Raw genomic sequence first — 26,409 nt, forward strand, 5'->3', positions numbered from 1 at the left:
AGTCCCTCTGTTCTTAAAACTTAACAGTTACAACATCTGAAAATGGTTGATGAAATTTCCTTTGCTCCTAAATGTGGAAAAAGCACATGAGGATGGAAGCAGTAAAGACGCTATTCATGCTGTCAAGTCCATAGTTTACGGCAAGGTGTTTTCTAATGAAAACCACTCTGGGGGCTATTATAGGTATATATAGGTACATAAAGAAGACAAATCTTGTTAATTTCTTTTTCTACAGAGCATCCTAAGGGATCCCACTGGGGAAGAGAAGAATAGCTTCACCTCCTTCTTAATCAATCATAATAACTAATGTAGCTCATAAAAATCTGTGCCTTTGAGAGTTTTTTGTTTGCCTGTGTAGAGGTGACAACAAATAACATACTCGTTATCAGTAAATGGTTTTCAATTATTCATTGATTTAACAAAATATTTTAAAATGCCTACAGTGTGCCAGGCACTACAGTAGACACTGGGCATACAAAGATAAATAAGAAACCATCTCTGATGTCAGGGGGCTTATGAGATAGTGTGTAGACAAACTCCTGAACATTTAATTATGGTTCATTATATAACCACAAAAATGAGAATGTATACAGGGCATCACAGGGGCACAGAGAAGAGATACCTAATCCAGTGTAGAGGGGAATGGTTAATAAAGTCAAACGCAGCAGAGAAGGCCAGACAGTTAATTGAGAAATGTCTATGGGATTTTGCAATATGGAGATCATTGTCAATTATACCCAAGGAGTGCTATAGAAGCAGCTGGAGTGGTTTGAGTACTGAAAAAGTGGAGACAATACATGAAGACATCTTACTGAAAATGTGGATTTGAAATAGAAAACTCGTTTAAAGAGAGAAAGGCAATATACTGTGAGATTAATATCTGGAGCCATACTGCTTGCATTTGGAAGCAGGCTCTAATTTTCTTTATGTAATCTTGGTCAAGTTACTTAACCTCTCTGTACCTTGGTTTTTCTTCTCTGTACATTGAGTATAATACTAAGAGTAGCCACCTCATAGCATTGTTATTGGGATTAAATTAGTTAATAAGTGTAAATAGAAGTCTGGTACATAGAAAGTACTGAATAATTGTAGCCATTCCCATTATTATTAAGTAGGAGTGTTGGAAGTTGAGGAAGAACATACCCATTGACCTAGTTTTTAGTGATCTAGAAGGCAAAGTCATTTACTGAGAGAACCTGTTGTAGGTTTCATTAGAAACAGTAATGCCAATTAAAAGACAGAGATTGTCAGACTAGATATTTCTTAAAAAGCAAGACTTAACTAGTCACTCTATAAGAAACCCATAGACATAGATTAAAAGTAGAAGGATGGAAAAAGATATACCATGCAAACACTAATCAAAAGAATTTTATAAGAGCTATATTAATATCAGACACAGTAGACTTCAAAGCAAGGAATAATATCAAGAATAAAGAGGGATATTACATAATAACAAAGAGGTAAATTCTTCAAGAAGACATAACAGTCCTAAATGCGTATGCACCTAACAACAGAGCTTCCAAATGCATGAAACAAAAACTGATAGAACTGAAAGGAGAATTAGACAAATCCACAACTGGAGTTGGAGATTTCAACATAGAAGTAGTAGACAGAAAATCAATAAAGATAGAGAAGATCAAAATAACCCTACCAATTCACTTGACCTAGTTGACATTTATTAAAAACTTGACCCAGCAATAGCAGAATACACATTCCTTTCAAATACACATAGAATGTTCACTGTAGACCGGATTCTTGGTCATGAGACAGACAAACAAATTTAAGGAATAAAATCGTACAAAGTATGTTCTCAAACCATAATAGTTAAGTTTATAAATCAATAGCAGAAAGATATATGGCAAATCCTCAAATATTTGGAAATTAAATGACATTTATAAATAACTGTATCCATTTTCTATTGCTGCTATAACAAATTATCACAATTTTATTGGCTTAAAACGAGACAAATTCATTATCTTACAGTTCTACAGGTTAAGACATCCAACATGGGTCTCACTGGGCTAAAATCAAGGTGCTGAAAGGGCTCTATCCCTTCTAGAGGATCTAGGGAAGAGTATGCTTCTTTGCTTTTTCTGGCTTCCAGAGGCCACCTGCATTCCCTAGTTCATGATTCCCTTCCTACATCTTCAGAGTTGGTAATGGTGGATCACATCACCCTGACCTTGTTTTTGTCATCACATCCTTTCTGTTTCCTGCTTGCACTTTTAAGGATTGTTGTGGTTACATTGGGCCCCCCTGGATAATCCAGGATAATCTCACTATTTTAAGGTCAGATGATTAGCAACCTTAATTCCATCGGCAACCTTGATTCCCCTTTGTCATGTAACCTAACATATTCACAGGTTCCTGAAATTAGGATATAGACATTTTGGGGTTGAAGAGAGGGAGAAGAGGGACATAATTGTGCCTTCCACAATGACCTGTGGGTCAAAGAAGAAATCCCAAGGGAAACGAAAAAATACATATAGATATATATTTTTTAACAGAATGAAAATGAAAATATTCAGTGTTAAAATTTATGGATGCAGCTATTATAAACACTTAAATAGAAAAGAATAAATATCTCAAACCAGTAATCTAAGCTTCTATCATAAGAAGCTGGAGAAAAATAGAGCACATTAAACCCAAGCCAGCAAAAGGCAGGAAATAACAAAGATAAGAACTCAGTGAAGTTAAGAACTGAAAAATAATTGAGAAAATCAATGAAATCAAAACTGATTCTTAGAAAAATAAATAAATAAAATTGATAAATTTCTTGCCAGACTGACCAAGAAAAAAACACAGAGAATATATAATAACCAATATCAGGGATAAAAGAGGGGAAATCACTATTTATGCACAGAGACTAAAAGGATAATAAGGAGATACTATGAACAATTTAAATTAAGACCAGAAGTAGACTGAGGAAAGTTTGTAATAGTGATAAAAGGGGGTGGGAGGAAGCTGAAGCCAGAAAAGTAAAAGAACTGACAGGTAGCCCAAGAATGAAGTTGATGACTATGATTCTGTATTGATGCACATAATCTAGGTGGCTCAGAATAATTTTCCAGAAGTTTACTTGAAGGTTAGTGTTCTGTGATGATGCAGCAGAAATATAAGGATATAAGAGAATCAAGAATGCTGGTTAGAGAGAGTTTAGATGCTCAGTCAGGAGTCCAAACAGTGATGGAGGAGAGTGTGGTTATGAGGGAGCTAGAAGTAGGGGGGATAGAGAGACCAAGAGAAAGCTGATAGATGGACTGGGAAATGGGGGTGAATTTTCTGCATTACAGCTCCTCTGTAAATGTTCCTTCCTCAGCAGTTGTTCTTTGCCCTGCCTCTTGGAGTTCCACCCTTCACACACAAGACTGGAATTTCATCAAAAAGATTCAAAAGAGAGACATCTATGAAAATGGAGGTTGGGAGTTGGTGACAGATGGAGGTTCAAGGAATTGGAGGTTTGTACAAAGGCAGAAAATCCTTACTGAAAATGAAGGCCTAAGAGAGCTGGTATTAGGGAGGTTTGGTCAATTTTTTTGTATCTCCCATGTTCCAGGCATTATTCTGGACACAGGATATAATGGAGAGCAAGGCAGACAGATCTTTACTACCATAGAGTTTACAGCTTTAGTACTGATAAATAAATAGGTAATTGTAATATTCAATGATACATGCTATGAAGTATTTAGAAAGTGGTATAGAGGAGTGGTAAGATTTTAAATGAGACCCTACAAGGCAGGAATGAATAGCCAAGAGAAGAAAACACTCAAGCAAATGGTACTGAGTGCTATAATCCTCAGTATTTATGTGTACTACTTACAAATTTCCCATTAGACCATCCACAGCTATCAAAAAGCTCTCCATTCTCAGCATCACAAATCTCCCATTAGAACCCTCAGCCAAATTATTTCACCAGGGCAAAACAATTTTTCTAAGAGGCTTTTCCGTCTTTACACTAATTTATTTCTCAAGAAGATGGAAAAGGACAGTCATTCAGACCTACTTTAAGTGGACAAATCTCTTCAGAATTTCCAGTTCCATTTAACTACTGACATCTAGTTTTAAAAAGTGAGACTGACTCAGACTGCTTGCTACCTTTCTGAACGGAACTTTTTAGTAGGGTACTTTAGTACACACTGCTGGTACACAATTCTGTTGCCAAGTATGTCAAACGTACACTTCCATCTGATACAACCTCATGCTCTGGTTATTTCAAAATACACGTACAATTTATAAATAGTAATATAAAATGCACATTACATTTAAACTCTTTGGCTTCTTTGTTTGCCTTCCCTTTTTAACTCTTGAGATTGTATATTTTTAGTATAAATTGGTAAGTTCTGAGAATCTGCAAGTTTGGTTTAAATTCCTTTGACAAGAATATGTAAAGTTTCTTGAGACACTTTTTTTTTTTTTTTTACAGTAAGATACATGTTTAATAAAGATTAGGTACAGGGTATTAAAAGACATCTAACAAGTCTTGGGCTGGGAATAGGAGGGAAAGCTCCAGGTTGGTTTCTTTTCTTTTCTTTTTTTTTTTAAACATCTTTATTGGAGTATAATTGTTTTACAATGGTGTGTTAGTTTCTGCTTTATAACAAAGTGAATCAGCTATACGAAGACATATATCCCCATATCCCCTCCCTCTTGCGTCTCCCTCCCACTCTCCCTATCCCACCCCTCTAGGTGGTCACAAAGCACCAAGCTGATCTCCCTGTGCTATGCGGCTGCTTCCCACTAGCTATCTATTTTACATTTGGTAGTGTATATATGTCCATGCCACTCTTTCACTTCGTCCCAGCTTACCCTTCCCCCTCCTCGTGTCCTCAAGTCCGTTCTCTACATCGTATTTATTCCTGTCTTGAGACACTTTTAGTTAACATTGACGTCTTAAGGATAAATGGCTCCCCTCCCTAGCCTATGTGTCCCTTGGAATATTTTTGTTTTCTACAACTCAGGAGAAAATTTACTTCTAAGTCACAGTCTTGAATGTACTCTGGCCAACCTGGTAAATTTCATCGAGCTGCTTGTGCCCCTTTGTGGCCAGTGCTTACAATTACAGCTCGGTTTTGTTTGCCAGGGAGAAGCATTTGAATTGCTGCTTCACATGCATGAACAGTTGCCTCTAAAAGCTAGAAAGAACCGCAGGAAGATGAGATCAGAACCAACCGGAAGCTAGGGGCACATGGGCTGCACAGGAGAGAGTAGGTGAGTAAGGACCAGATTCTGATTGAAAGGAGAAGGAATTGTGGATGCTGGGATGGCCACTACACCTTATTGTAATTGTTTCTGTGTTGCCTCCCACGCTAGAATATGAGCTCCGTGAAGGCAGAAATATCTTGCCTGGCATTCAGCAAAGGTTGCTGAACAACTGAGCAAATAAAGGAACGAATGGGTTTAGTTCACAGAAGTTTCACAGTAGATGATAGCTATTTTTCTTTCTATTGTTAATTATTCTTATTAGATGCTTAAGATGGAAAATGCTTTGATGATTTTATTTAACAAAGCCCCCTATGTCCAAGAGCATTTCTCAAACCTCAGTATTTTATAGGCTTAGCTTTATTTATTCACTTGTTTTTAATTAATAAATATGAATTGAGCACTACATTCCAGGATCTGGAGATACAAAAATGTGACAGACACAGTTCTAGCCCCCAGTGGAAAGTACATCAGACTATTATACTGAAAATCCCTGTCTTGCTGCCAAGCACCAAATTTCAGCTCTTTTGCTCTGGCAGCTGCAGGAATAATATCTTTAGTTTTGTTTCCTCTGTTTCCTTTATCTCTCTTATTGTATCCCTGTTTTTTCCTCCACTTTATCTCCTAATACTCAATATATTCTTTTTCAAACGATTGCATATTATAGTATATTAACCCCAAACTTTTTTTTAAAGTTTTTTTTTTAATAAATTTATTTAATTTATTTATTTTTGGCTGCGTTGGGTCTTCGTTGCTGCTCGCGGGCTTTCTCTAGTTGCGGCGAGCGGGGGTTACTCTTCATTGCGGTGCACGGGCTTCTCATTGCGGTGGCCTCTCTTGTAGAGCATGGGCTCTAGGTGCACAGGCTTCAGTAGTTGTGGCACGTGGGCTCAGTAGATGTGGCTCACAGGCTCAGTAGTTGTGGTGCACGGGCTCAGCTGCTCTGTGGCATGTGGGATCCTCCTGGACCAGGGCTCGAACCCATGTCTCCTGCACTGGCAGGCATATTCCCAACCACTGCACCACCAGGGAAGCCCAAACCCAAACTTTTTGTATTTGTAGAAAAGCTGTACAGAAACAGTGCATCTATACTAGAATTTTCTATTGATATAAGTAGTTATAGCGGTATTTTTGAATTCCTTTTTTGTCCCTAAGGAGAAACCTAATTAGAATAAGAATGTATTCCCTGTAACAGTTGCTAAAGGAAGGAACGTTCATGGAGGATTATAAATGCCTTGGGGATACGAGATGTTTCTACATGAAGAAATGGAGCTGAGAAAACACTTAAATGATTGTTTAAAAGATATACATAGATAATAGTGGCAAAGTTGGAAATAGTTTCCTGAGCTCTTGAGTTTCTCATTCTTTTACTATTTGTTCAGCCATGCTTTCTGTTGGCCTCAATAATATAATACACCTAGGGGATTTATAATTACGATGGGCTGCAAAAGTACACATACTTTATTAGGCTAAAGCAGGGTTTCTCAACCTTGGCATTTTGATATTTGGGGCAGGATAATTCTTCGTTGGGGCTGGGAGGGGAGTTGTCCTGTGCGTTATTATAGAATGTTTAGCCTCATTTCTAGCCTCTTCCCACTAAATGCCAGTAGCTAAAATGTCACCAGATGTTGCCAAATGTCCCCTGGAGAGCATAATTACCTCTGGTTGAGAACCACTGAACTAAATCAACTATTTTCAGTTAGTTCCTAAGCATTACAAGTTTAATTCAACCCCTACCTATTAAAACTGTTAAACCAAGATCTCTAATTACTACATTGTAGCTAAACCAGTAGGCACTCACAGGTCCTTATTTAACTTGATTTCTCCAAAGCATTTCATGATTCCTTCTTTTTTAAGACATTCTCTTCTCCTTAACATTGACTTCTCCTAGTTTTCCCTTTACTTCTTTGGGTAGCCCTTGCAGTTCCTCTTTCTTTGCCCATCCCTTAAAAGTCAGTACTTTCAGGGTTCTGTCCTAGGCCCTGGGGCCGCTTACTTTTACACACTTTCTCTGTGTGATCTCATCCACTCCTGTGGAGTCGACTTCCCTGTCTATATTGATGACTCTCTCACACTTGCCTCAAGCCCAGATCTCTCTCCTATGCTGTCAGCCCATATAGCCAGGTAAAAATACTAGGTATTTCTATTTGGGAATGTCTCAGGGCTTCAAAATAAAAATGCCCCAAACCAAAAGAACAGAACCAATTTTTTTTTTCTTCTACTGTGTTTCTTATTTCAGTGAAAGGCATCACCATTTACCAGTTGCCTAAGCCAGAAATGCAGGGCTCCAATTCCTCTGTCTCTCTCGCTTTACTTAACCATGTCTCCTAAATCAGTGCTTTACAAACTTTAGTGTGAATAAGAATCACAAGGAGGTTTTGTTAAAACTCAGATTCCTGGATCCTGCCCCCATTCCGATTTAAGGGGGAGGGTGAGAGTGGGGACTGAAAATCTGCATTTCTAACAAGCTTCCAGCTGATGCTGGTGGTCTGCAGACCACACTTTGTGTCACACTGTCCTAATGGACTTCTCACTGTTTTTATGATAAAGCCCCAAATTTTTAGCATGACTTTCAAGGTTCTACATGATTTCATTTACTTCCTTATGTTCATTTCTCACCATGCTCATCTCATTCCTGGTGCTTGTTTAATGGCATGCTGTGTCCTGAAATCTGAATGTTTACCTCTTTGCTTGGCTGATTCCTACTCTTCTTCCAATGTTTAGATCATTTATTTATTCTATAGAATGTACATGATCTTTGTCCACAAACAAGAAATTTAATTTTTCTAAAACTGAACTTATTTGACTTCTACTAGATAATAGAAACTAAATCTCAATGTGGGTAATCTTAGTCAATTCAGAGTGTCCTTCACATCTTGCCCAGGTCGTATCAGTATTTGACCTACTGTTACCGAATCGGTTGACTGTACCCACGCCGGGGTCCTAGCCTGGGCTGAGACCCATTGTCTCGGCTTCTTTTTCTGCTCAGATGTGTACAGCCAATAAAGAAATTGATGCTGAGACTGGAACAGCACAAGCTCTATTCAATAGCCAGAGAATGGAGAAGCAGGAACTTCGTTCGCAAATCAACTCCTCTACCCGATTTGGGCGGAGACACCATATATATAGGAGGGTTGAGGTAAAAGGGAGGGAATTGGAAAGAGAGGGAGAAATATTCATAACTTATCCAAGAACAGGGGTGTGATTTGGACCCGAAACTGATGCAACATTCCTTTTCAGTCCTTGTATGGGCTTTTCCGGTTGCTGTCATGACAATTGTCAACTGTCATGGTGCTGGTGGGTGTGTCATTTAGCATGCTAATGTATTACACTGAGCGTATAATGAGGCTCAAGGTCTACTGGAAGTCAAATCTTCTGATATCTTAGGCCTACTTGGTTCTAACCAGTTCTTGTTTTTCTCTTTGCAACTTCCTCCTGAAATTTAGATAAGAGTAATTGGTTTCCATTCAAGGGAGGGGCAGGGGTACGATTCTGGGGCAACAAACTTGGTAACACTATGAAATTTGGAGATGCTGGGCATCGGGGTCTCAGTTATCATCATCCAAACATGCTGGCATCTGTCATCTATTGCATTCTCATAGCCACTTGGCCCTCAAGTACTGCTGTGTCCTCCTTGTCTTAGCCACAAAATCTCTTCAAGTAGGGTGACCAAGAATTCTGGTTTGTCCAGGAATGAGGGGTTTCCCAGGATGTGGGACTCTCAGTGCTCAAACCAGGACAGTCTTAGGCAAACTGGGATGATAGATCACCCTATCGGCAAGTCCAACTCTATCAGTTTTCCTCTGTAGCTTGTAGAAACATTTGAAGACTCTCTTAATGCTGGCATTGAGGAAGCTCTGTAAGTTTATTTCAGGCTTTCTCTCTAGACACTCGATGCAGCCACCGCTACTCTATAGCTCCATGTCCCTCTTAGATACAGGTGAACATTACAAAGCTTGTTACCTTCTCGGGCTTTGTTGAGGAAGAGAGAAATTTGTTTCCTTCAGTCATGGATTCCCCAAAACTATCTGGGATGCTATCATTATGAATATATTGGGCTGCAAATAACAGATAATCATACTACAGTGGATTATATAAACTAGGTATTTGTGGATTAGGATGTCTATTCAAGACTATTTCTAACTTACTGCTCTGCCATTTTTAGTACATGATTTTGATCCTCATGGTTGTAATATAACTCATAACTCAAAGACTATTAACTCGAGTGTTTCTCTTCTTATCTCTGTAGTAGAGGAAGACAAGGCAGAAGGGGTTGGAATGTTGGAGAAACATCAGTATCTGCCACAGGAATACTCACCAAGGTCTAACTCCCTTGCTTTTCCTCTAATTCTCCTTGACTAATACTTATTAATCAAGCAGTGACTCTGATTGTTTATACATTCTATTTAAAAAAACAACAACAACAACTTTAAATACCAGTGGCCTGGGCTTCTAAAAATCAAAATGTAAAAATTAAAATCTTTGTTGTACTGTGTTCTGCTGTCCCTATCTTTCCTTGGTACATAGGAAGCCTCATGGCTTATGGAAATACTAGGGGGAAATTCCCATAGGTTAAAATATCAAGATATTATCCTACCTCAATCCATGGAACAAATGTTTATTGAGTGACCATTATATGCTGGGCACAGTGCTAGGCCCTGGAGACTCAGTGGTATGCCAGTCATCAAGGTATCTGTTCTCATGGAGCTTATAAACATGGAAACAAATAAATGTTAGTAGTATGACAAAAGTATTGAAACTGAGCAGGACCCTGTGGGGCCCTCCTGGGTACAAATCCTTTCCGTGTCCCCTGTTTCTTGTTTGCAGGAAAAAGGCTTCAGTCTCCTACACCTTTCTTGAGTTCCAAAGAGCATATTCAAACAGTTACTAATCAGGGAAGTGAGGGAATGCAGAAGCAAGGGAGGAGCAGTCAAGAAAAAATAGTGCAGGATGGGGCAAGGTCCTGGTTCTTCCTCAAGGGATATATATAACAATATCTTTGAGTTCTTCTGCAGGAACTAAGGCCCCCATCCAGGTGGAGGATGGCAACTTCAGGCTGAGGACAAGATTCCTAGAGCACCACCCTGTTACCTCACCACCAACCAATCAGAAGAAACTCACACACCCTGCAGCCCTCACCCCAAATTTTGCCTATAAAACCTTCCCTGAAATTGGAGAGTTTGGGGTTTTTTGAGCATGAGCCACCCATTCTCCTTGCTTGGCCCTGCAATACACCTTTCTCTGCTCCAAACAAGAGCCGATAGGCAGGTAAGGACTAGGCCTATAAGACGATCAGAATGGAAGCATGTAAGACAGGAGCATAATGATAGGAAGAGAAGATGGTATGAGATGAAGGTGGAAAGTCAGGCAACATCCTGATTATGTAGGGACTTTGTAGGTCATGGTAAGGAATTTGAGTTTGTTTGTTTATTTTTAAAATTACTCTGGCAGCTGTTTGAAGAATAGATTGCAGTGGGTAATAGGGCAAAAGTAGAGGCAGGGAGACATGTTAGAAGCCTATTGTAGTAGCCTAAGAAAAAGTTGATTGTGGGTTGGACTAGGGTGGTAGAGATGGAGAACTGATGGATTCAAGATCTGTTTTAGGGCTTCCCTGGTGGCGCAGTGGTTGAGAATCTGCCTGCCAATGCAGGGGACACGGGTTCAAGCCCTGGTCTGGGAGGATCCCACATGCCACGGAGCAACTGGGCCCGTGAGCCACAATTACTGAGCCTGCGCGTCTGGAGCCTGTGCTCCGCAACAAGAGAGGCCGCGACGGTGAGAGGCCCACGCACCGCGATGAAGAGTGGTCTCCACTTGCCGCAACTAGAGAAAGCCCTCGCACAGAAACGAAGACTCAACACAGTCATAAATAAATAAATAAATAAATAAAAAAGAACGTGAATTTCTTTAAAAAAAAAAAAAAGATCTGTTTTAGAGGTACAGTTGACTAGATATGGTAGTGGATCGGATGTGAAGAGTAAGAGAAAACAAAAAGATATCAGCTAGGTTTTAGCTCTAGCAAATAGATGTATAATAGAACTCTTTACCAAGACAGGAAAAACCAGGGGAGGAACAACTTTTGGAGAGAAATTGAGGGATCCATTTTAAACTATCGTGTTTGATATGTCTATTTGACATTTGAGTGATGATGTTAAATGGGAGTTGCCTATACATATCTGGTGCACAGGGGAGTGATCAGGAGTGAAAGACGTACATTTAGGAGTAATGAATATGTAACAGATATTTCACGCCAAAGGACTGGGTGTGATCACTTAGAGAGAGAGTTTTATTGGAGACAACTGAGTCTGGAAGCCCACTAACATTTAGAGGTTGGGAACAGGTGGAGAAGCAAGCAAAGAGATGGAAAAGAAGCAGCCAATAAAGTATGGGAAAACTGGAAGATTGTGATGACCCAGAAGCCAAGGGAGGCACACATGCCACAAAAGAGAGAGTGGCCAGCTGAGTCAAATCTGCCCAAATACTGAGAAAATTGAAGATAAAGGAATGTGTCCATTTGATCTGATTTATCTTGTGGAACAGCTGGGTTAGTTGCTATTCCTATGTGGTTCCATAGCTCCCTGTACCTGCCCTATAGACCATTTACCATACTTTATTGTAACTTTTAATTATTTGTGGTGCCCATTAGATTATAAATTCCTTAAGGGCAGAAGTCATGTCTGACAGGATTACATTTGTAGTACCGTATCTGACACATAGTAAATGCTAAATAAATACTTGTTCAATGATGAATGAATGAACAAAGAATGAATGAAACAAGGACATACAAAAGGCCATCGACAGTCACCCTCCCTCCCAAATGAACAAATAAGCATTACCTGACTCTTCAATACTGGATAGTTCATCAAAATTCAACAGTTGAGAGCCCCAGGTAGTCACACTAGAGACCATGAGGTTGGTCCACAATATAGTTGGTCCACAATCCACAATATAGTATAAGAACAGGGAGAGAAAGAAGGGGCCATTAAAAAAACTAGGACTTACAGACTTTAAAAGTAGTCCATAAACCAAATCTGATAACCACCACAAAACTGGTGGGATGATTCTTCCCCTCTTACAGAAGCTATTAGAGTTGCACATTACCTTTCTGTGGCAACTTTTCCCATATGATACTGTGCTACACATTCATGGTTAAGTAGATTTCACCTGTATAATTATGCTTGGGGTTTGGGGGTTTTATTGGGTAGGTGGGAGAGGGAGGCAGGAAGACGATTGTTTTTGGTGAAAAGGAGCTATATGCTTTGGAATTTGCACCCTACCATGCCTCAGCCCTCACCAATCAGGAATCTATTTTGAGTTATCTACTGACTGAGGAGTCCTCACATTTTTGTAGCTCCCATCTATGAAGGAACTAGAGTTCCAGTTTTTTGTGGCATCTTCTATCAAGTTTATACAGACCAATCACAGTTGACTCCAAAACTGATCTAAGTTCTTATGAGCACACAAGCTATCCCAGAATTAGCCTGAATTTCTTTCAATGCTTAGACTAATATAAGCCACTTGTGTAGCTCCAGTATACTTATGTATTAGTTTCCTATGGCTTCTGTAACAAATTATCACAAACTTAGTGGTGTAAAACAACATATATTTAGTCTCTTCCAGTTCTGGAGTTCAGGAGTCCAAAATCGGTTTCACTAGGTTGAAATGAATTTGTTGGCAGGGCTGTACTCCCTCCAGAGACTCTGGGGGGAAATCTATTCATCTCTTTTAGCTTCTGGTGGCTGTCAGCTTTCCTTGGCTTGTGGCTGCCTCACTCTAATCTCTGTCTCCATGGTCACATTGCCTTCTCTTTTGTGTGTGTAGCATCTCCTTCTGCTTTCCTCTTATAAGGATATTTGTGATTGCCTTTGGGCCCACCCAGATAATCCAAAAAAATTTCTCCATCTCAAGATCCTAAATTTAATCACATCTGAAAAGACCCATTTTCCAAATAAGGTAACATTTACAGGCACAAGGTATTCAAACCTGATGTCTTTGAGGGGCCATTACCAACCTGCCACAACTTACATCTATATTTACCCACTCTGTGCTCAAAGTTTTGCCAAACCGACTTATTATAATCTGTGAACATTTGCAACACATTCCTTAAATCCCAGTGTAAGCTAAACCTGGAAAATTATTTTAACTTGAAACTTATTTTATTTTACAATAAAATAATTTGCATTGTTTTTCAGTGATAAATACAAAGTACTGCATGTAGATTCTAAGATGATCAAGCTATTAAATGATCTGGGATCCATATCATTTGAACAGTGGTTGAGAGCATTGGCTATATTGAAAAGAGAAGGGAAGAAAAAAGGCTTAAAGGAAGATCATACAGCTTTCTTCATATGTAAAAAGATGTTTCACAAAGAATAGAGATTAGATACATGTTGTGTAGGTTGGATGAGGAACAATTAATTGCAGGCAGAGAGAGGCAAATTTCAATCCAATATTAAGAATTCAGAATGGATAATGGAAAGGGCCCCCTTCAAAATGAAGTTTCTTCCTTATTCTGGAAGAATTCATGAATATGCAAAGACCCTGAGAGGAGGAATGCAGAGAGAAGTAGAGGATATTTTTTTTAAAAACATAAGGTCTCTTTAATGGCTGATTCTAAATAAATTGAAGTGGTATTATCCTTCTCCAATCCATTTTTCAAATTACAGCCAGAGCGATCTTTTAAAAGTCAAATCTGATTATATCAGCCCCTTTAATTAAAACCCTTCGTTTGGTGAAAGGTCCTTTCAGTACTGATTCCTGGTTTCCATGCCAGTCTCATCTGAAGCTCTCCGTGTTCTTCTCACACTTGTTTCTCATCTTCAGATGCTCCTTCCTACCTCAAGGCTGTAGGACATGCTATTCTCTCTGCTGGCAAAGCTCTCCTTCCTTCTTGCCTACGTTACTCCTACCCAAATGTAGCATTGGGTATATCAAAGGTAGCATACCAGGAGATTTCCCTAGTACGCTAAACCAGTTGGGTCCCCATGTACATTTGCAAAATACCCTGAACTGCTTTATCAAGATGAAAGCATTCTATCATATAATGGCCGTGTCTGTCTTTCCTGCTAAAGAGTAAGTTCTTGATGACAAAGACATTGTATCTTTTTTTTTTAACGTCTTTATTGGAGTATAATTGCTTTACAATGGTGTGTTAGTTTCTGCTGTATAACAAAGTGAATCAGCTATACATATACATATATCCCCATATCCCCTCCCTCTTGCGTCTCCCTCCCACCCTCCCTATCCCACCGCTCTAGGTGGTCACAAAGCACTGAGCTGATCTCCCTGTGCTATGCAGCTGCTTCCCACTAGCTATCTATTTTACATTTGGTAGTGTATATATGTCCATGCCACTCTCTCACTTAGTCCCAGCTTCCCCTTCCCCTTCCCATGTCCTCAAGTCCATTCTCTATGTCGGCGTCTTTATTCCTGTCCTGCCCCTAGGTTCTTCAGAACTTTTTTTTTTTTAGATTCCTTGTATATGTGTTAGCATACGGTATTTGTTTTTCTCTTTCTGACTTACTTCACTCTGTATGACAGACTCTAGGTCCATCCATCTCACTACTAATAACTCAATTTCGTTTCATGTATGGCTGAGTAATATTCCATTGTATATAGGTGCCACATCTTCTTTATCCATTCATCTGTCAATGGACACTTAGGTTGCTTCCATGTCCTGGCTATTGTAAATAGTGCTGCAGTGAAAGACATTGTATCTTGTTCAGCACAGTGCCTGGCACGTGGTGGGCACCTTCAAATATTTGTTGAATGAATGAATGGACTATCTGGCTTGACATGGAAAAGGAGTCTCATGAGAAAGAATATGTTTACCTAACTGACACCATATTTCTAGTTGCAAACTTTTAGAAACACTAGTATGGTTTCTTGGAAGAGTGTATTTCATGAAAGAAAGGGGAGGCAGATGAGGAAATATAAGTGATCGTCAAACAAGCCAGGTCTGTCAAGGTGGAGTCAATATGGAAGGTCAGAAGTTTAATGGTGGGGGAACGGGAAGCTTCATGGAAGACAGAAAAACTGGGAAACCAAGGCATAATGGCTTAAGATGTATTGTTTACTCATTCATTCCCAAATATTTATAGAATGTCTCTTATGTGCCTGGCATTTGGAGTCAGAAAGTCAAAGCACGTCTCACCTAGTTCTTGTCCTTAACAAATCTACAGCCTAATAAGGAAAGACAAATATTCAGCAAAGTAATTTCCACGAAGCGTGGTAAGCGCCGCTAGACAAGGTATACCAGTGTTATGAAATACCTAACTTGGGTGGGGAGAGTGATGGAAGGACTGAGGGAGAAGGATGGGTGGGTCAGGGAAGCCTTTCCTGTTTAAGCTGAGACCTGAAAGATGAGGAGGAGTCCAGGTGGTCTGGGGAACTGAAAGAAGTTCAATAGCTAGGATTTGGGATCCCCCAGAGAAACACTGTCAAGATACCGAAGGACACCTTGGCAGGTTTGGTTTACGGGGACCCCGGATGGGAGAGGTCATTAGCCTTGTGGACATCCCCTGGGCAAGAACGAGAACATTCTGCACTTCAATATTCCACCTGAGCTGGGTTTGCCTCTAATTATTCATTCCTTATTCCCGCAGGTTCCCACCAACCGCAGCGTGGTGGTGGCCCGCAGACGGCCTAGCTCCGCGGGAGACGGCCCAGACAAGCTCCCCTCGCGTCCAGCTCGCCCCCGGGAGGAGGCGCAGAAGCCCCGCCCACGTCCAGGCACGTTCTCCTGGGCCGAGTCCCAGGGGCCGCGGCGGTCATGTGACCCGAAGTGTGACGTAGGAGGAAGGAGACGCCATTAGAGGGAGGCGGAGAGGGAGCGCTGTTCGCCTTTCCTCGGGTGCCTGACGTGGTGGCTGGGGCCCTTCATTCTCGGACTTTCCCTCGGCCTTTCCAGGCCTCGCCCGGAGGCGGGAGTGGAGACGGCGCCCGGGGTTAGCAGCTCCGGTGCGGGGGTGCTGCTCGGGCCGCGGCTGTGAAGGCGCTGCGGCGGCTGTGGAGAGCTCGGCGCGGCTCTAGGGCTCCGGCGGCGAGGACGCGACGGGATGGCTGCGGCCGGCGGCGGCGGGGCGGCGGCCGGGCGAGCCTACTCGTTCAAGGTGGTGCTGCTGGGGGAAGGCTGCGTGGGAAAGACGTCGCTGGTGCTGCGCTACTGCGAGAACAAGTTCAACGACAAGCACATCACCACTCTGCAGGTGCGGGCCCCGGGGAGCGGGAGGTGGCGCCTCGGGGCCCCTACTCCTCCGGGGCTCTGAGGACTTTGCTGCCACCGTCGTCTGGGTCTGGGCTCTCAGATCTCAGGCCTGTCACCTCCGCGTTCGGATTGCCTTTCCGAATTCGCCCTGGGAACACGCGTTGTCGGGGCAGCCTGGAGACGTAAGGACAGGCTGTTGGGAGGGGAGTGGAAGGGCCCTGAAAAGTCCCCAGTGTGGCTGCGCGTGTCATGGAATCTCCGTCGGTGGGCTAGTGTTTCCCCTTTGATTTGCTTCCGCTTGGGCCCTAGGTGCCTTCACCCTCCAGTCAGTCAACCCAGCGTCAGCCCTTTTTCTTTCTTTCGGAATTAGGAATTTAGCTGCGGGTTTGATTTTGCTAACTAGGTGATTTGTAACTTCAGCGCTTACTGATGACTAAGTGTTTGTGCAAGTTCCATTTTGTCCTGTCTTCGAGTAACGTGCTGATTGGCAAGACATCCCTCTCCGGAGGGTTTTTGAATTGACCGCTGGCCCGAGTGGGTTACGCAGTTCCATTGCTGCCTGCGTGGGTCTGACTTGTGGGTCACATATTCGGCGATGTGGGTCGACCCATATTCACATGGAAACGTCATGTGAATACTGGCCAACAGTTGGTCCTCAAACTAACAGCTTAGCTGCTGCTGCTATTTATTTTCTTTGCTTGTAATGTAGGGCCGGCTTTCATCTGCAGATAACGTGATTGTTAGTCAGAAAAGTGTTAAAATGTAATCATTAATTGGGCGTGAAGTCAGGCCTTTGAGGTCGTTGGAGTCTCCCCCGCTTCCAAAGAAATCAGTTTTCACGTATTAGAAGAAGAATATCCAGCGAATCTGCCTTGATCAATTCAGTCAGAGGCAGTCAAGTCTAATGAAATTTTGAGCCTGATTGTCTAGGTTCATATCACACCTCCATCCGTTTAAACTAGCTGTGTGATCTTGGACAAGTTAATTAACCTGTCTGTGCCTAAGTTTCTTCATCTGTTAAAATGGCCATAATAATAGTATCTAGTTCATTGGGTTGTCAGGACAAGTATACATAAAAGCACTTAGGAGCTGGTCCAGTGTAAGCTCTCCATCTTTATTATTATTACCCCAAATTGCACAATAGATCTTAATTAGTGATTGTGTAGTGTGTAAGTACATGGACACTATTTAATAGAATGCACAGTCTCCTAATTGTTGTGACATTTGATGTTTGATGCTATTATTAAACCACTGAGTCTAGAATTTACAAAGATGCTCTGGTTCTGATTCCATGTTCTATTTTTACACCTCTGTTTTTACTCCTATATAAAGCATACTATCTGAAAAAGTGAATGTCAGGAACCTGCATTTTTCCCCTAGAGTCTTATACAAGGTCACAACACGATTTTGATAATTACAGTTGAGTGTTATTAGTGAGATCAAGGAAATTCTTAGGGTAAATACCTATGCTCAGTTGGAAATTTAGAAATTCATTTAGGTAAAGTAATAACAATAGCTAACATTTAGTGAGTTCTTACTGAGTATTTTACTTTTCGTCTATCTTTTAGTTCCTATGACAGCCTTTGAGGTGGATAGTTTTATTAGCCTCATTTTACAGGTGATGAAACAGGCATGGTTGAGTTGAGTAATTTCCTGGTTATCTTACTGCCACAAGTCTTGGTGCCCAAGCTGAAATTTGAATCTAGTTATGACTTCAGATTTTGAGCAATAAGTCACACTATCTCTGGATATTGGTAAACCACCCCTTAGTGATTTCTTTTGTGCTACAGACCTTAGAGGAAAGAGAAGACCATTGTAATTGAGCTCTTAATTTTTTTAAAGATAATTTAACCCTTCAACCTAAAAATTACACTTTCATTATACATTCCAAAAACATCCTCGAAGCTAAAAGCTGGCTAAAGATTTTAAATATCTGAGAGGAAACCACTGAAATCTACTGATACATAGGAGAGAATGAAGTTATGGTAGATCTCTAGTATCAAAAGCATAGCATGTAACTGTCATCACAAACGATATCTGGATTATGTTCCAGAATTGAGGATTTTGCTGCGTACCAGTGTATGGAAACAGCATTATATTCAATCTCCTTCTCTTAGATATCAGTTCATTTCATCTTTTTAAATAATGTTTTCAGAGAAATATGACTTCCATGAGACCTATAAGACACAGTCTTGTATGCCTTTCATTTCCAGATGGAGAGGAGCTAATGCATCATCAGATATGAGGGGAAGAGTTTCCCTTTTTTCTTGTCGACGGAACTACCTACTACCTATCTTTGTAAAATATTTTATGCTTTGCAAAGTACACTCTCATGCATTCCTATTTTAAAGACTGAGAGGAACCCAAGATAATTTATGGTTCACTAATTCAGTCTTTTGTTTAATATTTCAGGCAAGTGATTGTCTACTTTAGTCTGAACATCTTGGAGGTGAGATGAACTGTTACAGAAGGTGGAAAACTCTATGTCCTGAGGTGGCACATTTCATTTTTGGACAGGTCTACTTTCCAATTCATTTTTCTGTGTCTAGAGACAAAATCTCTTTCCCTGCTCTCTGAATCTTAGTCACACATGGCGTCCCTTCTGATAGTTGAAAATGGCTATTACGTTTCCTTGAGTCTTGTCTTCTTTTGGGTAAACAGCTCTGGTTCCTTTTAGTGGATCTCCTATAACATTGTTCTAAATCATGTCACTATTTTGACATCTCTTCTAGACACTCACTAATCATTGTTCACTTTTCTTAATATATGATGCCTTGAGCTGTAGGAATGATTCCAAGTGTGGTTTGAACTGTGCAAAGAAGTGCAGGCTATCACCTCCCCTGTGGAGAATCCTTTTCTAATACTGAAGTATTACAGAAAAGATTATTTGAGCTTTTGGGCAGCTGTCCCACTGATTAATATTGGGCCTGCTGTCTTAGACTTATTTGCTGAAAAAAAGAGACAGAGGGAGGGAGGGAGGGAGAAAAGAAGAAAGAGACTTTACATTTGTTCATTTTCCTTTGATTTTGTAGTTAAATCTTTTTTTCACTAATGAATTTGATCCATTAAAGTTGGCTTTGATAAACTTACTCCAGTGGTTAGTGTCTGTTAATATCCTTTTGAATTTTGATTTTGTAATTCAAGAAACATTGATGGAGCTCCTGTGGGTCAGCCACTAGGTTGGGTCCTGGACATGCAAAGAAAAATAAGGCATGGTCTCTACTGCTGCATTAGCTACTCATTTTAACTTTGTCACCTGAGGATTTGGTAAGAATGTCTTCAGTGTTCTCATCAGTCATTAACAGACTCTGAAAGAAAGGGGAGAGAGAGGGCCAAGTACAAAGCTCTTCACAAGTCTCACTATAGTCCAGTGACACGTGACTAGAGGTATATTTCTCTTTAAATATGCAGAATCTTAGGGTGGGGCTTTTTCCAGACCACGCACAGGCCACAGTCCTCTTTCCTCTTGACTGAGAAACAGTTATGAATGGAGTGTTACACATATTAATGGTAATGGAAACAGGAAACAAGACTGACTGCTGTGGGCTACTACCTAGTGGACAAGAAGCCTCTAATGAAAATGGCTACTCCAGCGTTACAAATCTCCTAACTTTTTTTGCCCTAGCTACATCAGTCTTGCCCATAGGGGATATCATGAGCTACTTTGTCAGATGCTTGCAGAAGAACAAGATACATTGTTTTTTCTGCATTAGGAGGCCATATGATGTAGTAAAAAGGGACAGGACTTTGAAGTTAGTTTGAATCTTTGGCTCCTGCTTTTTAGCCGTCATGATTTTGGCAGATTAGTTTACTGTTTGTAGCTGGCTCTTTATCCATGAAATGGGAGACTCTCACTCATAGGATTTTTATGTGGATTAGAGAGCCATAGTATTTAAACCTCCTGGCACAGTGTTTGTTTAAGGAATGTCTGCTGTTGGATGAATAGTTGGTGCTTAATTTGTGTTGGTTTCTTTCATAGTAACCCAGTCAAAAAGGTAATGGGGTTAATTTGACATGAATTATTTTGAGAATGCATGTGGTCTGAGGGACTGCTACATTTTATATTTTTATGCATACATATGTATTTGTTTGTTATCCATTCTAGAGTTTTGTCTGGGATTGACATTTATGGAAAGTCACTTCTTTTTTGAAAATTGTGACATTTGCTATGCTTTGGTGTTTTAGTACTGCTCCCTTTTTGCAGACCTCCTCCTAGGTTACTGATAATTATGAAGTAATGCTGTAGGTGAGCTCTCCGAGAACTCAAGATCCTTTACCTTGCTTACAAAGAAAACTTGGTCTTGTATAGAGTCCTCAAAGCTTTCTTATGTGATTTTCTCCTTGGTTTGGGGTTATGTTAAACTTGACAGAGACAAGAAAGACAGTTGGAGGGGCTTACTGCTTTTTCTCTGGAATTAGCTGCTGAACCTAAGCAGTCAAATTCAAGAATTTATTTCATACCTGTTACATGTCAAACATTGTGCCAACGGGGGAATATAAAGATGAGTAAGGTACTTTAACCAGCTGTTAGCTTTCTTCTTTATTCTTAAATGCTTGTGCCATTTTGATTGTCTTTGGTTTATCTCTCTATATTTGTGCTCCGGGGTGATCACTTCCTTTTCTTTAGCTGAATCCTCTTTTTCCCCTTATTGTAAGATTATGCACTCTAATTTAAATGTCTTCTATCACTTTCAACTAGTCTCCTGTGTAAAAGTAACATTCTTTATAATCAGAATCATAAATCATCTTCCCTTTTAGAATTCTAACTGGAGTTCCACCTATCTGCCTCCTGAAGTCTAGGGTAGGTGCCTGTCATTTGATTAGCAAAGCAGTGCTGTAAAGTTGGCTGGGAATACAGATAGTATGCTAACAGTTTGGCAAATGAGGAAACTGAGACTTGGATTAGATTTCTGAGGTCCCACATATAGTAATGGTGTACCGTTTTTTCTTAAGCTAGGTCAACTACTTTTTTTTTCTTCCATACACCTTAACCTCCTGAGAAACACTTGGCATTCAGGTTCTAGCAGTTGGTTTTATACTTGGTGTCACAGTCCCCTGGTCTAGGAATCTTAATTTCCTTATTTGTAAGATTAATGTTTTGAATGTCTGAAGTATCTTCTAAGTAGTTCTTGAAGCCACTTTATTGTTGATTCAGCCAGTTTGTTTACAATATCTTTATAAAATACAGTAGTTGAAATCTTTCCCTTTTCCCTTAGTACTTTACTTGAGTATGTGGGCTGTAGAAGGGTGGATGATTTTTTTTTTTAAGAAGAGTTTTTCTGAATTATGGCTTTGAACTCCTAATATATAAATATTCCATATCTGACTGCTGTTTTCTGCTTTGTGTTTTGAGCTAGTCCTTAGAAGTGACTTTTTGACTCTCCTTTTCAAAGTATTTACTTGGACTCTAAACTGATTGTATCTCTTTTTAGAAACAAAGGACAAGAAATGAAGTATTCAAGCACCCAGCTTAGTTTTCTTTCTTTCTTTTTTTTAATTAAAATATATTTGAAGTATAACATTGTATAAACTTAAGGTGTACAATATGTTAATTTGTTACATTTATATATTGTAATGTGATTTTGCCATTGTAGCAATTCATCTTAGTTTTTTGTCAGCTAATTTTTATTGCCTTACTACAGAGGACTAATTTTATGAATTATCTTGCTGAATCCTTTCATGTCCATGTCTTAAGTTGAAAGTAGTTAATAGATGCTTTTTTTTTTTTTTTCCTGCTTGAGGGATCTTAGTTCCCCAACCAGGGATTGAAGCCGGGCCACGGCAGGGAAAGCGCCGAGTTCTAACCACTGGACCGCCAGGGAACTCCCAATAGATACTTTAAATACTTAAGCCTGAAACAGTGTTAGTAACTGTAGCAAAAATAATATAACTGTTTAAGTATATACACACATATTCTTTTATTTATTTATTTTTTTTAATACTGCAGGTTCTTATTAGTCATCAATTTTATACACATCAATGTATACATGTCAATCCCAATCACCCAATTCAGCACACCACCATCCCCACCCCACTGCGGTTTTCCCCCCTTGGTGTCCATACGTCTGTTCTCTACATCTGTGTCTCAACTTCTGTCCTGCAAACCGGCTCATCTGTACCACTTTTCTAGGTTCCACATACATGTGTTAATATACGATATTTGTTTTTCTCTTTCTGACTTACTTCACTCTGTATGACAGTCTCTAGATCCATCCACATCTCAACAAATGACTCAATTTCATTCCTTTTTATGGCTGAGTAATATTCCATTGTATATATGTACCACATCTTCTTTATCCATTCGTCTGTCGATGGGCATTTAGGTTGCTTCTAGGACCTGCCTATTGTAAATAGTGCTGCAATGAACATTGGGGTGCATGTGTCTTTTTGTATGGTTTTCTCAGGGTATATGCCCAGTAGTGGGATTGCTGGGTCGTATGGTAGTTCTATTTTTAGTTTTTTAAGGAACTTCCATACTGTTCTCCATAGTGGTTGTATCAGTTTACATTCCCACCAACAGTGCAAGAGGGTTCCCTTTTCTCCACACCCTCTCCAGCATTTGTTGTTTGTAGAATTTCTGATGATGCCCCTTCTAACTGGTGTGAGGTGATACCTCATTGTAGTTTTGATTTGCATTTCTCTGATAATTAGTGATGTTGAGCAGCTTTTCATGTGCTTCTTGGCCATCTCTGTGTCTTCTTTGGAGAAATGTCTATTTAGGTCTTTTGCCCATTTTTGGATTGGGTTGTTTGTTTCTTTAATATTGAGCTGCATGAGCTGTTTATATATTTTGGAGATTAATCCTTTGTCCGTTGATTTCTTTGAAAATATTTTCTCCCATTCTGAGGGTTGTCTTTTTGTTTTGTTTATGGTTTCCTTTGCTGTGCAAAAGCTTTGAAGTTTCATTAGGTCCCATTTGTTTATTTTTGTTTTTATTTCCATTACTCTAGGAGGTGGATCAGAAAAGATCTTGCTGTGATTTATGTCAAAGAGTGTTCTTCCTATGTTTTCCTCTAAGAGTTATACACATATATTATTAATGAAAGTCTATTGAACTTAGATAAAGACAGGAAAGTATTTGTCCACAGTCAGTTACCGTGCTGCATTAGGTATTTTGCTTTGCCAGTGATTAGCAAGAACAAGTGATCTGGCTAACAAAAACAGACAAAAAAACATTAAAACATTAATGAAACAAGTTATGAAAAGACTTTCATTTGGCAAATGTACTTTGTTCTTATTTTATCTCTCCTATAATCTTATTTTTTTTAATAGAGATTTAAAAAATATCCACTCTGATTTCAGATAAGATGTTGGGTAAATAAGCATCAGGTGCAGATGACAGATGTCTAATGAGATTGTTAAGTCTGTCAGTACCCCTAAAGTTTGGAAGATGAAATCATTGGAATTAAAAGAAATAGTGGTGCTGTAACTCTGGGTTTGGAGGAGTAAGGTGGGAAATGTACCATTACTTTGATCCTCATTACTTTGATCCTTATTACTTTGTGCCTACCCTGAGAATATTTTGGGAGATGAGTTGGTGTCCAGGAACACTTAGTGTCCAAGTGGAGGAGTGCCAAGTTAAGAATGTGTGAATGTTCTGGAATAGGCAGCTTTGTGCAATGGAAAAAGCACTGTGGAGTCAGACAGGCTTCCACCCACTGCAGTACCTGACTGAGTTGGCTGACCTTGGGTGAGTCACTGTATTCCTTTAAATCTCAGGTTCATAACTGTAAATAGGGCTAATTACCTACTTCACAGGGTTGTTACAAAGAATAAATGAGAAAGCCAAAGCATGGTGGCACACAGTATGTCCTATTTTTTTTTCCTTCCCATATTCGTAGAACCTTTGAATTGATGTTTATGCCACTCTCCCCTGCTCTTTCTAGATGGGGTTCTTCACGGAGATATTGCCAGGGATTTAGAAATCCCTTGGGAAAGTGTGTGAAAAAAATTTTTATATGTGCATATGAGCAGTTTTCTTGAGAGTGAGTGGGTTCATAGCTTTCATCAGATTCTCAAAGAAGTCTATGATCATGCCTCCCTCCCACTCTTACTACCATGTAACAGAATTAAGAACCTCTGCCCCAGAGTAAGTATTATATAACCATGAATGGTATCTCAGTAGTCTGGCCAAATTAAGTATGCGTCGTAGAGGTAGTAGGAAAAAAAGACCAAAACAGATTTCAACCATTTGATCGTTTGCTGCTGTCTTGATGTTACATAAAATCTTGCAGCTTTATTCTCAAATATAATTGTTTTTGTTTTTAAAACAGATGTTTGTTCTTTAAGAAAATATTTATAAAATATTAAAAACAGGGTGTATGTAAAATGAGATGATTTGTATTACAGAAGGACTCTTTTCATAGAGTGGGACTTAAGTTTTTTTATGAAGGAAAAAAAAGATACAGTGGGGACCCTGTGGTAATGTGCTTTACTAATGCATCAGATATTTGAGTTAAAATAATTTGGTTTATAAGGAAACTTTTAGGAACACATCTTTTATGTAAATTGAGTTATACCAGTCACATCGTGGATATATTTATCTACAGTAACAACATTTGCAAGTCCGCTGCGGGCAGCACTATGGTTCCCCCTGCCCCCTCTGTTAGAGAAGAAGTGTTAGCTCACATCTCATTCTGGGAGGTACCATAGCATAGTGGTTATGAGTCATGTCTGGAGCCAGACTGCCTTCATTTCAAATCCTACTCTGTCCCTTGCTGTGTGACCTTGGACAATATACTTACCATTCCTTTGTTTCTGTTTTCACATCTGTAATATTTGGATAATAATTATATCTAATCACAGAGTGTTAGGAGAAGTAAATTAATATGGAAAAGATTTTAGAACACTGCCCATTTCATTATAAGCACTGTGAAAGTGTTAAATAAATAAAAATATGTACTCTAGTTAACAGAAGATTTATACCCATGAAAAGTTAACTTAAAATACAAGGTGGTATATGCGGTATATTACAAGATTAGGTTCCCTAAAGTTCTTCTGCATAGAGAAATTCACTGTGGGTTGTCTGGGTGGTATGAGAAAGCTTAAAAATTCAAGGAAGAAGAGTGTAGGTCATGAACTGGTCTTGATAGGTGAGATCCAGATAGAGAAAGAATAGGCCCAAATTAGAGAGGAATTTTATGAACAAACAGAATTGGAGGGAATGTATAATATAGACTATATGAGTTTCCAAGTAAGTAGAGAAATACTGGAAGCTTTCTTGGGAAGATAGATGTGGACAAAAGGTGGAGGTCCTTGGATACAAAGATAGGCTTTGAGACTTTTATTTGTAGATTAGGGCTCCCTGACTTTTATAAAGGAGAAGCTTGTGAATGATTTTGTAAAAAGTGCATAGCACAGTACTTGGTGGAAGGTAAGCATTCAAATAACTGTTAGCTAGTATTAGCAATAGTGGTGGAAATGACTGCGTAGTGTCTCACTGTATGGATGGACTATATTTGTATATTTTTAAAAAATAGCCTATTGATGGACACTTAGGTTATTTCTTTTCTTTTTCTTCTTCTTTCCTTTTCTCTTTCTTTTTTTTTTTTTTTAATAATCGTCACTGTAATGAGCACTCTTTCCATAAAATTGTTCTATACATCCGTAGTTCCTTAGGAGAGACTTAACACTGTCTCTGAACTTACCATGGGAGAGTGATGGTAAGTTTCAGAGGGAATAGTAGAAAGGAAATGATGGAGCTTTATCAGCTATAATTCACTCCCGTCTGCTGAGAAATCCCCACAAAACTCATGACAAAAAGGCTATTATGGTGTTAGCTGCCAGCAGGGATGTAGTGCAAGCATACTTATTAAAAATGGTAACTTATTAGAGAGCTCAGCTATGGATATGATAATGGTTTTTTTGTTTGTTTTTAATCATGGAGGCTTTGGGAGGATAATTTAGCATGTAGACCAGAGAACCAGAGTGTGAGGTGAGACCAAAGGTATTTATATTATGACATAATATGAGACTGGTGGTCATAGAACTCCAGAGGAAATATA

The 26,409-nt window shown here is 39.6% G+C and overlaps 1 protein-coding gene across 1 annotated transcript in view; it reads left to right on the plus strand.

The window, feature by feature from the left end:
• Positions 1 to 15,969: 15,969 nt before the first annotated feature.
• The window catches only part of RAB21 (RAB21, member RAS oncogene family), a 42,705-nt gene continuing 32,265 nt past the window's right edge, over positions 15,970 to 26,409 (plus strand). The window contains exon 1 of the mRNA XM_082351752.1: positions 15,970 to 16,406. Coding sequence (XP_082207878.1) covers positions 16,257 to 16,406 — 150 coding nt within the window. The 5' untranslated portion in view covers positions 15,970 to 16,256. The remainder of the gene's footprint in view (positions 16,407 to 26,409) is intronic.

The sequence above is a fragment of the Balaenoptera borealis genome (assembly GCF_965194805.1).
Source record: "Balaenoptera borealis genome assembly, chromosome: 13".
NCBI classification, from domain to species: Eukaryota; Metazoa; Chordata; class Mammalia; order Artiodactyla; family Balaenopteridae; genus Balaenoptera; species Balaenoptera borealis.